The sequence below is a fragment of the Canis aureus genome, chromosome 18 (genome assembly GCF_053574225.1).
Source record: "Canis aureus isolate CA01 chromosome 18, VMU_Caureus_v.1.0, whole genome shotgun sequence".
Lineage (NCBI taxonomy): Eukaryota > Metazoa > Chordata > Mammalia > Carnivora > Canidae > Canis > Canis aureus.
Genome location: NC_135628.1, coordinates 43,096,540 through 43,110,291, shown reverse-complemented (window position 1 = coordinate 43,110,291; position 13,752 = coordinate 43,096,540). Strand labels below are relative to the sequence as shown.

The window sequence follows — 13,752 nt, the reverse complement described above, 5'->3', positions numbered from 1 at the left end:
TCTTCTAAATGCTTTACTAATTTATATTTTCCTTTTTTATAGCTTCCCCACCAATCCTCTAAATTAGCCTTTTTTTCAACTAGGATGCTACATGAACCAGAGAACTCAGAAATCAATTTATGTAATAACTTTTCTCAATTTTCACAAGGATAATACATGATTAGTATCATTTCATTTCATTTATTTTTAGGCTTTTAAAAAATATTTATTTACTTGAGAGAGAGCTAGAGAGGGCCAGGGAGAGAGAGAGAACCTGCAATTAGCATTAGAATCCTCTCTGGTTTCTGTGGTCTAGTTTTTACTAAATTTTACTTCTGATTAGCTTTCACTTTTTGGTGTTCTTCCCCACCTTTGTATGCTGCAAGTAGTAAGTTTGATTTGACTAAACATGACAAAGCTAAGTGGAAAAACCTACCAATATAGGTTAAACTGTATGAATGAGTCTATAAACATATATGTTGCTGTAAACTGTACATTTCTAGACCAACGTTTGGAGAAATGTATTAGCTTATTCTTTGTCACACTCCAAAATATCAGGCTGGTTATATTCAAGATTAATTAGAGATGATATGCCAAGACCACAGGCCCTCTTTTGAATTTTATCCCAGTTCAGGGGATCTGTGAATGGCCAGATGGATTCAAGGTCACTTTTGGTAATTATTTATTCTTTCTCCTGTTCAGAAGAGTAGCAGAGAGCTTAGCAAATAGAATCATCATTTTCTGGATATAGCTATTCTCTATTCCAATTTAATTCTAGTATTCTGGGATTTTTACATTGCCTGCTTCACCTCTGTAGGCATTAATTTGCAGTCTCTGTTTTTACATTCTTATCTTCCTATTCTTACTCATGTAGTATAAGAGCTTTACTTATAATCAGAAATTTGTATAAATTTAAAAAATTCTAAATAGAATTCTACTGCCCTTATTTACTATTTCAAAGAGAGGCAAAATCTGCTATATGCAAAAGGAAGCTTTATAAGAGATATTTTTATAAAATAAAGGCTTGTGATTCAGGGTTTTGCTTCTTTCTCCAGAAAGCTCAGAAATATTCTCTAAAGATGATAACAAAAACCACAAGAAAAGGCAATAATAGTTCCTTCTTTTTAAGAGCTGCATGCAACAGGATGAGTTGAGAGCCATCCTCAAGGAGTGTGTGCCTGGATATAACGGAACATATTTATTGATAGAAGGAAAGGTAGGGGTAGACATTTCCCTTCCCACCACAGGATAACCCATCTATTGTAACCTGTTCACCCAACAGTTCTTTGCCCTTGTTAACTGAACCTAGAATGCTTTCTCCCCTAGACTGTATTAATTATATTTTGTCTGATTTGATATATTGTCCCTGTACATTATTCACAACTTGAGCCAATGACCATCTCACCTCTGTTTTTAGTAAGTGGAATATGCTGCTATGTAACTTCTGTGCCCTCTGAACTAACTCACAGTCTTTTGTTTCTGAGGCAACTCTTTAAAGATTTTCTAGGGGGCACCTGGGTGTCTCAGTCAATTAGCATCTGCCTTTAGCTCAAGTTATCATCTCAGGGTCAAGCTGTACATCAGACCCTGGGCTCAGTGTGGAATCTGCTTGTCCCTCTCCCTCTGCTCCTTCCCCCACTTGTGCTCTCTATCTCTAAAACAAATAAAATCTTTTAAAAGTAATAAAGATTTGTTGTCAAAAAATACTTCTAATACCACCCAAATGCTAATCTATGAGAAGAACTCCAATTTACCCTTATGTATAGTGGTCATTTCTCTCCTGTCTCACCTCAGAGGGTCTCCAGTCCCTTTAATCACTAAAAATGAAGAAACTTAATTGAATTCATCTCTTCTAAATCCATAGAAGTCAAATATATTTTAGAGTTATGCAATAAAATTGGCTGGATATTTTAAACTCGGAGCTCTGGAGCATTTATTTACTGAACTATGCAAAGAAACCTTTAAAATAATGTCACCATCACCATGAAACAAATTGCACCAAATAAGATTTGGGTTATAGTGATACAACTAATAAGAAATCACAGCATCAGGTCTCTAGTCCACTGAAGTTTCCAGTGCATCAGAGTACAACATGCAGACTTGTCAGGTATTTCAGGAAATTTCACAAGGGAATGTGCATTAGTGCATTAATATTGTCATCAACTCATTCTATTTTCCTCCAATACCCACAGTATGAATTTTTATAAAACCTACTTTGCTGTTAGAATCATGGATCTTGATTGAGTTAAAGCAATACTTCATCTCCTCCACAGATTTCACAGGCAACAGACTCTTTAAGAGTCCTCTGGGCAAAATAAATGTTGTTCTTGTTTGTGGGCCTTAATAGTTGAGTCTCATCTTCTCTTGCAAAATTAGAGTCTCAGTCCCTTAGCTTAATAGCTCTGGTTCTGGAAAAAGATTTTTCCAGACTGGCAGTATTTAGCTACTTAAGTATCAGAGTCCTGCCAACAAACAGAACCTATTCCCCAGCTTGTCCTAGGCCCAGAAATGAAACATGATACGTATTTGATAGAAATTAATCATAAGACCCTGTTTTAAGTATCATGTCTACTCTATACAAAGTATCACACCCATCTAAATAAATACATGGTTGAGAATCAGGAGACACAGGGCCTACATTTGAGACTTAACTGCCACTAACTAGCTGTGACTTGATGGTAAACAAGCATCCTCTCTTGTAACACAGTAATACAGTTGAAGCCTTTGTAACTGATGCAATCAACATAAAATATACTAGTTCCAAAGCTGAACTATTTGGCTTCAAATCTTAGCTCATCTGCTTGTTGTCTATGTGACCTTTGTCAAAGTGCTGAGCCTTTCCATGCATGTAAAATAGGAATAATAGTACCAGTTTCAAAGAATAGTTATGTGAATTAGTCAGTACATGTAAGGTATTACAACATTGCCTGGTAGTTAAAATATTAGTTCTTGTTTGTTTAGAGAGAGAGAGAGAGGTGGGGGGAGAGGCAGAGGGAGAGAATCTTAAGTAGGCTCCATACCCAACACGGAGCCTATTATAGGGCTCGATCTCACAACGCTGAGGTGACCTGAGCCAAATCAAGAGTTGGACACCTAACTGACAGAGCCATCCATGCACCCCAAAAATATTAGTTTTTTTAAAGTTATAATTTTTAGTTAATTAGGGGAGAAAGTTTTCTAAAGGAAGAGAATCATAAAATGAGGATTTCTACTTATTTACTCAAGACCCACTCAGGGTCCTTAATAAAGTTCTAAGATGGCAGTGAATTGAAATTGTCAGCTTCTTGATAGGAATTTCTTTCATCAGGTTATGAAACTAGTAGATTTTTTCCTTTTCCAGAATGCTTTGTGTATATTCCTGTCAGTGTTGTGCGTATTGAAAATTTTCAAGGAAAGAGACATTCCTTGATTTCTTGATATTAGTAACTATGGTATTTGGACAGGGTTAAGGATTTTATATTAGACAACCTTTTTTTCTTTATAATGAAGCACTTTTCCCCCTAGTGAACTTACTCTATTGGTGTGTATGAATTTCAGTTGACTGTGGCAAAATTCCTTTTCCAATTCCCTTGTTTTTAATGACATTTTGAGGTATAAACTCAACAACAGGTACTAGGTCTGTCAGAATACTTGTCACCAGTCAGCTAGTCTTAGTTAAAACTTTGCTCAGGAGTTTAGCTTTCCAGAATCTATAGAACATTCTAGTCTCTTTATTACTTGTCTCAGAATAACCTCTCTCCCTACACATGGCATAATTCAGATTATCAATCACGTAATATCTGGTAGCATTGTTATTACCATTCTTTAAAGTAATTTGGGCTTATTATCCCAAATACCTTAGTTTTAAAAGGCAACCTCTAGCTTCTTTTTTAATTTATAGTACTTATTCTTTTTTTTTAAATTTACAAGCCTCTCCTTTTTATACCCTCTTAGCATTCCATTGGAAACTGCCATCCAGTTAGAACATTCAGAAGTGATCCTGCTGATTGAGCTATCTAGCACCTGAGGAAGCAGCAGGTCTATGTCCTCCTATGAGGTTCTGGAAAAGAACATCTTTTGTTGCTCTGTAATGCAACACAGCCTCAGACAACCAAGCATACCAATCAGCAATTATGACCTTTTGAAGAAATAGCTTTTATTTTTTCAGACTCCATTTGAAAACATTAGGCTTTCCTCTCCTGCCCCGCCCCACCATGAATATTTTCTCAGTTCTGTCAGAAAATGTCCTGACACCAGAGCCAGTCATACTGGTATTGATTCTAATAGGGAAAAAATATTCAATGTGCTGTTTATAATCTTCAGAGGGGAAACTCTTAAAGTTAATGGAAATAATTAATTCATTGACTTCATTTGTTTTAGATACTTCAGATACAGAAATCTATTTTACATCTAAGCTTTTTTTTTTTTTTAAATTAAGTCATGAGAAATGTAGGTTCTGTATTCTCAAGCACCATATAGAAACACTATTCCTAGATCTGTGGTGTATTTTTTACTCTAGTGTATGCTAGTATAGATGTCAAATTAAAAGTAACAATTATCACAGACATCCCTTACATTTCTGGGAAGCAGAGTTTATTTTAATATGTACTAAAAAGTGAGTGTAATATATCTGCTTCATTTTTTTTAGTTACATTTTTAATCAACTCAGTATTTTTTGAATGACTATTAAGCTATCCCTAAGTTACTAAGAAACTTTATAAAACCACAGATATGGAAAAGATTTTCTAAATGCCAGATTCAACAATGTCAGGAATTAAAGCAAAGCAAATTACTCTTTCAAGATAATTCGTGCTTTTTTTTTCTTTAAAGCATATATTTTATATACATATAAAATATATATGTATATATTTATATATATGTGTGTGTGTACATCAGTGGTTATTAAGTACATTCCTAATGTTGTACAACCTTTTCTTATCCATTTACGGGACTTTTACCCATACTAACTAAACAGAAACGCTAACCATTCCCCATCCTCCCTTGCCGCATACCACTGGTAACCACCATTCTATTTTCTGTCTCTGAATTCCCTGTTCTGGATATTTAATGTAAGTGGAATCATATGATATTTTTCCTTTTGTGTCTGACTTACTACGCTTAGCATAATGTCTCAAAATTCATCCATGTTGTAGTGTATATCAGAATTTTATTCCTTTTATGGCCTACTGATATTCTACTATGTGTATATATACCACATTTTGTTTATTTGTTCTCTGTTGATGGACACGTGGGTTGTTAACCATATTCTGGCTATTGTGAATAATGCTGTTGTGAACACTGGTGAAAAAGTTTTAGTCATTTCTTTCAATTCTTTTAGGTATATACCTAGGAGTGGAATTGATAGATCAGGTAATAATTCTGGCTTATATTCTGAAGAACTACCAAACTTTTCCATAGCAACTGCATCATTTTAGTTTCCTCAGAGCACTGTGTAAAGATTCCAGTTTCTCCACATCCTTTCCAACACTTGTTATCTTCCATTTTTTAATAGTAGTTATTTTAATGTGCTTGAAGTAGAATTGTTAGATCCTTTTTTTTAAGATTTTATTTATTTATTTGAGAGAGAGCACAAATGCAGGGATGGACAAGAGGGAGGGGGGAAGCAGACGCCCCACTGAGCAGGGAGCCCAACACGGGGCTTGATCCCAGGACCCCAAGGTCATGACCTGAGCCAAAGGCAGATGCTTAACCAACTGAGCAACCCAGGTACCCTGTTACATTCTTTTTTTTTTTTTTTTTTTTTTTTTTTATGGTAGTCACAGAGAGAGAGAGAGGCAGAGACACAGGCAGAGGGAGAAGCAGGCTCCATGCACCGGGAGCCCAACGTGGGATTCGATCCCGGTTCTCCAGGATCGCGCCCTGGGCCAAGGGCAGGCGCCAAACCGCTGCGCCACCCAGGGATCCCTGTTACATTCTTAATACAGTAAAATGTTACTTCTTAGTTTGTAAGACTACCTGCATCAGCAGGTGTGTCTTAACAGACTTAATCTTTGTAAATAAGATGTTTGCTTAAAATAACACATGACAGGACACCTGGGTGGCTCAGTGGTTGATCATGACCTTCAGCTTAGGCCATGATCCTGGAGTCCCAGGAGAGTTCCAGATTCGAGTCTCACATCAGGCTCCCTACAGAGAGCCTGCTTCTCCCTCTGCCTATGTCTCTGCCTCTCTGTGTGTCTCTCATGAATAAGTAAATAAAATCTTTAAAAATAAATAAATAACACATGATGATGATGATGGCACCTACAGATTTGGTTTTTCTCCCCCCAAAATGATATTTTGTTATTTACTGTAAAATTTCCTTTGTACTATAGAATATACCATCATATTGAATTAAAATAAGTAATTTGTAAAGGCCTTAAGCCCTTTCTAATATCTGATTTTTACATAGCTGTAGAAATACTGTAAAATCAAGCTATAAATGATAAATGGATGTTTTCAATTATCTAAATCAAAATTTGCCAAATTCCAGTGAAACAGAAAATTGGGATTCAGCAAATTCAAAAGCAAATTAGATAACCCTGTTGCTTGGAGATTTCAAGTTGTAAGTAACAATAATGTGATAAAATCAAAAGAAATCTAGAGTAGCCATCCTTCCATCACACAAACTAGATTTTAAACCAAAGATTGTAACTGTAATAAGAGATGAAGAAGGAGTCTATCCAACAAAAAGATCTAACAGTTGTAAATATTAATGCCCCTAACTTGGGAGCAGCCAAATATGTAAGTTATGTAATAACGAAGAAACTCATTGATAATAGTACAATAATAATAGGGGACTTTAACACCCACTCACAGCAATGGGCCGATCATCTAAGCAGAAGGCCAACAAGGAAACAAGGGCTTTTTTTTTTTTTTTAATTTATTTTTTATTGGTGTTCAATTTACTAACATACAGAATAACCCCCAGTGCCCGTCACCCATTCACTCCCACCCCCCGCCGTCCTCCCCTTCTACCACCCCTAGTTCATTTCCCAGAGTTAGCAGTCTTTACGTTCTGTCTCCCTTCCTGATATTTCCCACACATTTCTTCTCCCTTTGGAAACAAGGGCTTTAGATGGCATACTGAACCAGATGAACTTAAATATATCCAGAGCATTTCACCCTAAAGCAGCAGAATGCACATTCTTTTCAAGTGCACATGGAACATTTTCCAAAAGAGATCACATACAGGGTCACAGTTCAGGTCTCAACCACTACAAAAAGATTGAGATAAAAAAAAAAAAAAAAGATTGAGATCATACCATGCATATTTTCAGACCACAATGTTATGCAACTTGAAGTCAACCACAAGGAAAAACTTGGAGGACCACAAATATGTGGAAGTTAAAGAACATTCTGCTAAAAAATGAATGAGTCAACCAGAAAATTAACAAATTTTGATACATGGAAGCAAATGAAAGTGAAAATACTACAGTTCAAATACTATATACTAAGAGGGAAGTATATAGCAATATAGACCTTCCTCAAGAAGCAAGAAAAATCTTAAATACACAACCTAACCTTACACCTAAAGGAGCTGGAAAAAGAACAGCAAATAAAGCCTAAACCAGCAGGAGAAGAGAAATAATAAAGATTAGAGGAGAAATCAATTATATAGCAATCAAAAAACAGTAGAACAGATCAATGAAACTAGGGGCTGGTTCTTTGAAAGAATTAAGATGGATAAACCCCTAGCCAGACTTATAAAAAGAAAAGAGAAAAAGGACCCAAATAAATAAAACCATGGATGAAAGAGGAAAAATCACGACCAACACTGCAGAAATACCAACAATTATAGAGAATATTATGAGCAGTTACATGCCAACAAATTAGGTAAATTGGAAGAAATGGATGGATTCCTAGAAACCTATAAATGACCATAACTGAAACAGTAAGATAAGGAAAACCTGAACAGACCCATAACTACCAAAGAAATTGGATCAGTAATCAAAAATCTACTAACTGGGGTACCTGGGTGGCTCAGTAGGTTAGGCATCTGCCTTGGGCTCAGGTCCTGATCCCAGGGTCCTAGGATTAAGCCCCATATCAGTCTCCCTGCCGAGCAGGGAGCCTACTTCTCCCTTTCCCTCTGCTTTCCCCTGCTTGTGCTCCTTGGTTCGCTCTCTGTCAGATAAATGAATAAAATAATAAAAAGAAATATCTCCCAACAAACAAGAGTCCAGGGCCAGATGGCCTCCCAGCAGAATTCTACCAAACATTTAAAGAAGAATTCAAACCTATTCTTCTGAAGCTGTCCCAAGAAACAGAAATAGAAGGAATACTTCCAAACTCATTCTATGAAGCCAGAATTCCCTAGATCCCAAAGCCAGACAAAGACCTCACAAAATGGAGAATTACAGACCAATATGCCTGATGTATATAGATGCAGAAATTCTCACCAAAATACTAGCTAATAGGATCCAACAGTACATTAAAAGGATCATTCACCACAACCAAGTGGGATTTACTCCTGCGCTACAGGGGGTGGTTCAACATCCACAGATCAATCAGTGTGATATACTACATTAATAAATTATAAGAACCATATGATCCTCTCAATAGATGCAGAAAAAGCATTTGACAAAACATCTTTAAGATTTTATTTATTCATGAGAGATAGAAAGGCAGAGACACAGACAGAGGGAGAAGCAGGCTCCCTGCAGGAAGCCCAATGTGGGACTCGAACCCGGAACTCCGGGATCACACCCTGAGCTGAAGGGAGATGCTCAACTGCTGAGCCACCCAGGCATCCCCATAGCATCCTTTCTTGATAAAAAAAAAACAAAAAAAACCTACCATACAGAGAAAGAGGGAACGTACCTCAATATTATAAAAGCCATATAAGAAATATCCACAACAAATATTCTCAAAGAGGAGAAACAGCTTTTCCGCCGAAGATCAGGAACACAGCAGGGCTGTCATCTTTCACCACTGTTGTTCAGCATAGTACTGGAAGTCCTAGCCTCAGCATTCAGACAACAAAAAGAAATAAACGGCATCCAAATTGGCAAAGAACTCGAACTCACTCTTCGTAAACGACATGATGCTCTATATAGAAAACTCAAAAGATTCCAGTGAAAAATTGCTAAAACTGATACAGGAATTCAGCAGTCGCAGGATATAAAATCAACACACAGAAGCCTGTTGCATTCCTATAGAAGCCACAGAAAAAAGGAATCAAGGAATCAATCCCATTTACAATTGCACCAAAACCATAAGCTACCTAGGAATAAACTTAACCAAAGAAGTAAAAGGTCGATACTCTGAAAACTGTAGGACACTTAAGAAAGAAAGTGAGGAAGACACAGAGTGATGGAAAAACATTTCCATGCTCATGGATTGGAAGAACAAATATTGGTAAAATGTCTTATGCCAAAGAGATCGACATATTTAGTGCAATCCCTGTCAAAATACCACCAGCATTTTCCACAGAGCTGAAACAAACAATCCTAACATTTGTATGGAACTAGAAAAGATGCTGAATAGCCAAAGGAATGTTGAAAAAGAAAACCAAAGCAGGATGTACCACGATTCTGTACTTCAAACTATATTATAAAGCTGTAATCATCAAGACAGTATGTTACTGGCACAAAAACAGACACTTAGATCAATGGAACAAAGTAGAGAACCCAGAAATAGACCCTCAACTCTATAGTCAACTAATCTTTGACAACGCAGGAAAGAATATCCAATGGAAAAATTTAGTCTCTCCAACAAATAATGTTGGGAAGATTGGATAGCCACATGCAGAAGAATGAAATTGGACCACTTTCTTACAGCGTGTACAAAAATAAATTCAAAATGGACCTAAATGTGAGACAGGAATCCATCAAAATCCTAGAGGAGAACACAGGCAGCAACCTCTTTGACCTCAGCCACAGCAACTTCTTGCTAGATATATCTGAAGCAAGAAGTAACAAAAGCAAAAAATAATCTATAGGGACTTCATCAGGATGAAAAGCTTTTGCACAGCAAAGGAAATAAATCTAAAAAGCAACCTACAGAAGGTAGGGCTAGTATCCAAAATCTATAAAAATTTATCAAACTCAACATGTAGAAAAACAAAATTCAGTTAAGAAAGGGACAGGAGACATGAACAGACATTTCTCCAAAGAAGGCGTACAGATAGACACATGAAAAAAATACTCCATATCACTTGGCATCTGGGAAATACAAATCATAACCACAACGAGATACCACCTTACACCAATAAGAATAGCTAAGATTGGGATCCCTGGGTGGCGCAGCGGTTTGGCGCCTTCCTTTGGCCCAGGGCGCGATCCTGGAGACCCAGGATCGAATCCCACGTCGGGCTCCCAGTGCATGAAGTCTGCTTCTCCCTCTGCCTGTGTCTCTGCCCCTCTCTCTCTCTCTCTCTCTCTCTCTGTATGACTATCATAAATAAATAAAAATAAAATTAAATTAAAAATAAAATTAAAAAAAATAGCTAAGATTAACAACTCAGGAAACAAGATATTGGTGAGGATGCAGAAAAAGGGGAACCCTCTTACACTGTTGGTGGGAATGCAAACTGGTACAGCCACTCTGGAAAACAGTATAGAGGCTCCTCAAAAAGCTAAAAAGAGAACTACCCGACAACTCAGCAGTTGCACTACTAGGTATTTATCCAAAGGATACAAACAGTGATCCGAAGGGGCACCTGCACTCCAGTGTTTACAGCAGCAAGGTCCACAATAGCCAAACAATGGAAAGAACCCAGATGTCCATTGACAGATGAATAGGTAAAGAAGAGTTGGTATACTTATACAATAGAATATTTCTCAGCCTTCAAAAAGAATGAAATCTTGCCATTTCCAATGATGTGGATGGGACTAGAGGGTATTATGCTAAGGGAAATAAGTCAGAGAAACACAAATACCATATGATTTCACTCGTGTGGAATTTAAGAAACAAAAAGATGCACATAGGGTGAAGGAAGGAAAAATATAATGAGATAAAAACAAGGAAGCAAACCATAAGAGACTCTTAACTATAGGAAACAAACTGAGGTTTGCTGGAGGGGAGGGGAAGAGGGGATGGGGTAATTGAATGATGGGCATTGAGGAGGGCGCTTGAAGTATTGAGCACTGGATGTTATATGCAGCTGATGAATCAATAAATTCTACCCCTGAAACTAATGATACACTATTTGTTAATTAAATTAAATATAAATTTTTTAAAAAATTTTTTAAAAGAATGTGATGTAAAACAGTACTTTTCCAACTTTCAGATGCAGAAGGGTCATGTGGTAATTTTGATATAATGTAGATTCTAATAGGTCTCATGAGCCTGCTCTTCTGCATGTTTAACAAGCTCCTGAGTGGTGGCAAGACTGCTTGCCCAGAGAACAAACTTTTGAGTATAAGAATTTAAAATATTAGTGAAGATGGAACCTAACTGCTAAAATATCTTACAGACATGGAAAAATAAATTACGAATATTAGGTAATCTATTTCGAATGTTTCAAAATGTGTGAATGAATGTACTGATTTTATAAAAATGAAAAAAAATAAAAAATAAATTAAAAAAATAAAAAAATGGACCTGTTGGTATCAAGCTCTGGAATCACATTTTGAATTCCTCTATTGAAATAGTTCTTCTCTCACTAGTCCCTGTGCCTCCGTTTTCTCAACTTTAAAATTGAAAGAGTACTTTCCATCTATTCTTTTACTTTGACGTTGATGAAGAATTTTTTTTAATTGCCTTTTCTATGTTTTCCTCCTTAGGGAGTGCCTTGGTGAAGCACATGAGCCTTGTGACTGCCAAACATGGAAAAATTGGCTACAAAAAATAACTGAAATGAAACCAGAAGAACGTAAGGGAAATCTTAGATAGCTATACTGTATATGTTCTAATAGCATTCAAAAGACAATGTGGTCCTATTACTTAAAGTCTCCATTAAGTTTTCAAGTTTGTTATTGCTATAGCTCTCCTATGTAGCATTACACCTCTAACTAACACCCTTTAGGACAGCACAAAGTTTTTGCAATGGGGAATCATAGACAAGGTCCATGCTTATATAAGTAAATCTAAATGTCTATAACTATTTTTACTGAGATTTCTATAAATACGTATTAATCCTACAGAAATGCTATGAAGTGATGTTAGTAATCCCATTTTGCAGATGAAGTAATTAACACTTAGATTGGATTGAATGACATCAGGCACAGGGCATGTGCCTGGAAACAGTGGGTTTGAATTAACCTTCCTATTAGCAATTCCTGCATTTAATAAGTAAATATATCTCCTTTGCAATTATTTTTCATCCCCTGAAGTGTTTTATGGCAACTGTTTTCTTTCAAATTAGTATAAAAGTTAATTTTGTTTTTTTAACTTTTTATATAACGGAGTTAGTTTAAGGTATTGCAAATTAGGATTAAAATTCACTCAGTGAATCTGCACTTTTTATGAACAAAGTACATCATGATGATGCCAGCCTTTAAAAAGTACATAGGCTAGAAGGGAAGCAGTCAGATCATTACAATATGGTAACTATATAGTTGGATAAAGATGATATCTAATATAGTTGGGTAACTATCTTGATATGACATCATATGATAACTGATATAGTTGGGTAAAAATAAATATATCAAAACAAACTAAACCAGGTTGGGCAGGGGGATGTCATAGAATCCTGAAGGCCCTGAGATAGGAATTGGCTTTTAGCCTATCTGCAGAGGAAGAAATGTGGTAGCTTCGTGATAGGAGCTGAAGTGATACTGGGAGAGCCTGGCTGGCACACCTGAGACCCGACAGGTTTGTATTATGTTGGGCGATATGCCATTGCCCAAGAACTGGTCCTTAGCATTTTAGGTTCATGAGATTTGTTTTGTGCACTGACTCATGGTTATTCAAATCCATGAGAAGAGACTACTATGTTAACTAGAATATCAGGTAATAATTGATAATGAGGGGGATCTTTTCATCTGATGAAAAGGCTTATGTCCCTTATCCAAGAGCAAAAGGAAATGGATAATCTTAGGATATTTTATAGGGAGATCTGATTAAATATTCTACCCTGTACATTCATCATTCAGTCAACAAATATTTTTTTGAGTGCCTGCTGTGTGCTAGGAACTTCCCAAATAAAAAACACCCATATGGATTGTTCTTGTTCCCCAGGTTCGTTGTGTCTCTTGAATGTGAGGTATAGGGATGCATGGGGGGCTCAGCAGTTGAGCGACTGCCTTCGGGTCTGGATGTGATCCGGGAGTTCTGGGATCAAGTCATGCATTGGGCTCCTGCATGGAGCCTGCTTCTCCTCCCTTTGCCTGTGTTTCTGCCTCTGTGTGTGTGTGTCTCTCATGAATAAATAAATTAAATCTAAAACACACACACACACACACACACACACACACACAAAGAATGCCAGAGATAGCTTGCCATTGCTCCCTTGAGACCCCCTCAATTTTCCCTATTCTCCTGATATGTATGGGTCTGTGTATATGTGTGAGTTCCATAAAAGATTAATACTGTTATCTTGCAGCACCTTTAAACATGGCCAGACTATTGGATTTTGCTTAAGGTCCATGGGAGAATTTGCAAGAGATGAGGCTGGAAAAATAGGTGTGTTGCCAGATTGTGAGAATTTTTGCCAAATTATCTGAAGTTATCTTATTAACAGAATAAACCATATGATGCATTTTTAAAATAAGAAAGTGAGATTATCTGGGCAGCCCCGGTGGCACAGCGGTTTAGCGCCTCCTGCAGCCCAGGGTGTAATCCTGGAGACCCTGGATCGAGTCCCGCATCAGGCTCTCTGCGTGGAGCCTGCTTCTCCCTCTGCCTATG

At 36.9% G+C, this 13,752-nt stretch overlaps 1 protein-coding gene across 12 annotated transcripts in view; it reads left to right on the top strand.

Moving 5' to 3' along the window:
* Window positions 1-13,752, top strand: part of ANKIB1 (ankyrin repeat and IBR domain containing 1) — a 235,388-nt gene that overhangs the window by 199,461 nt on the left and 22,175 nt on the right. For all 12 annotated transcript variants that reach the window (XM_077856993.1, XM_077856989.1, XM_077856995.1 and 9 more), the window contains one exon: window positions 11,688-11,776. In XM_077856993.1, the coding sequence (XP_077713119.1) occupies window positions 11,688-11,776 (89 nt within the window). The remainder of the gene's footprint in view (window positions 1-11,687; window positions 11,777-13,752) is intronic.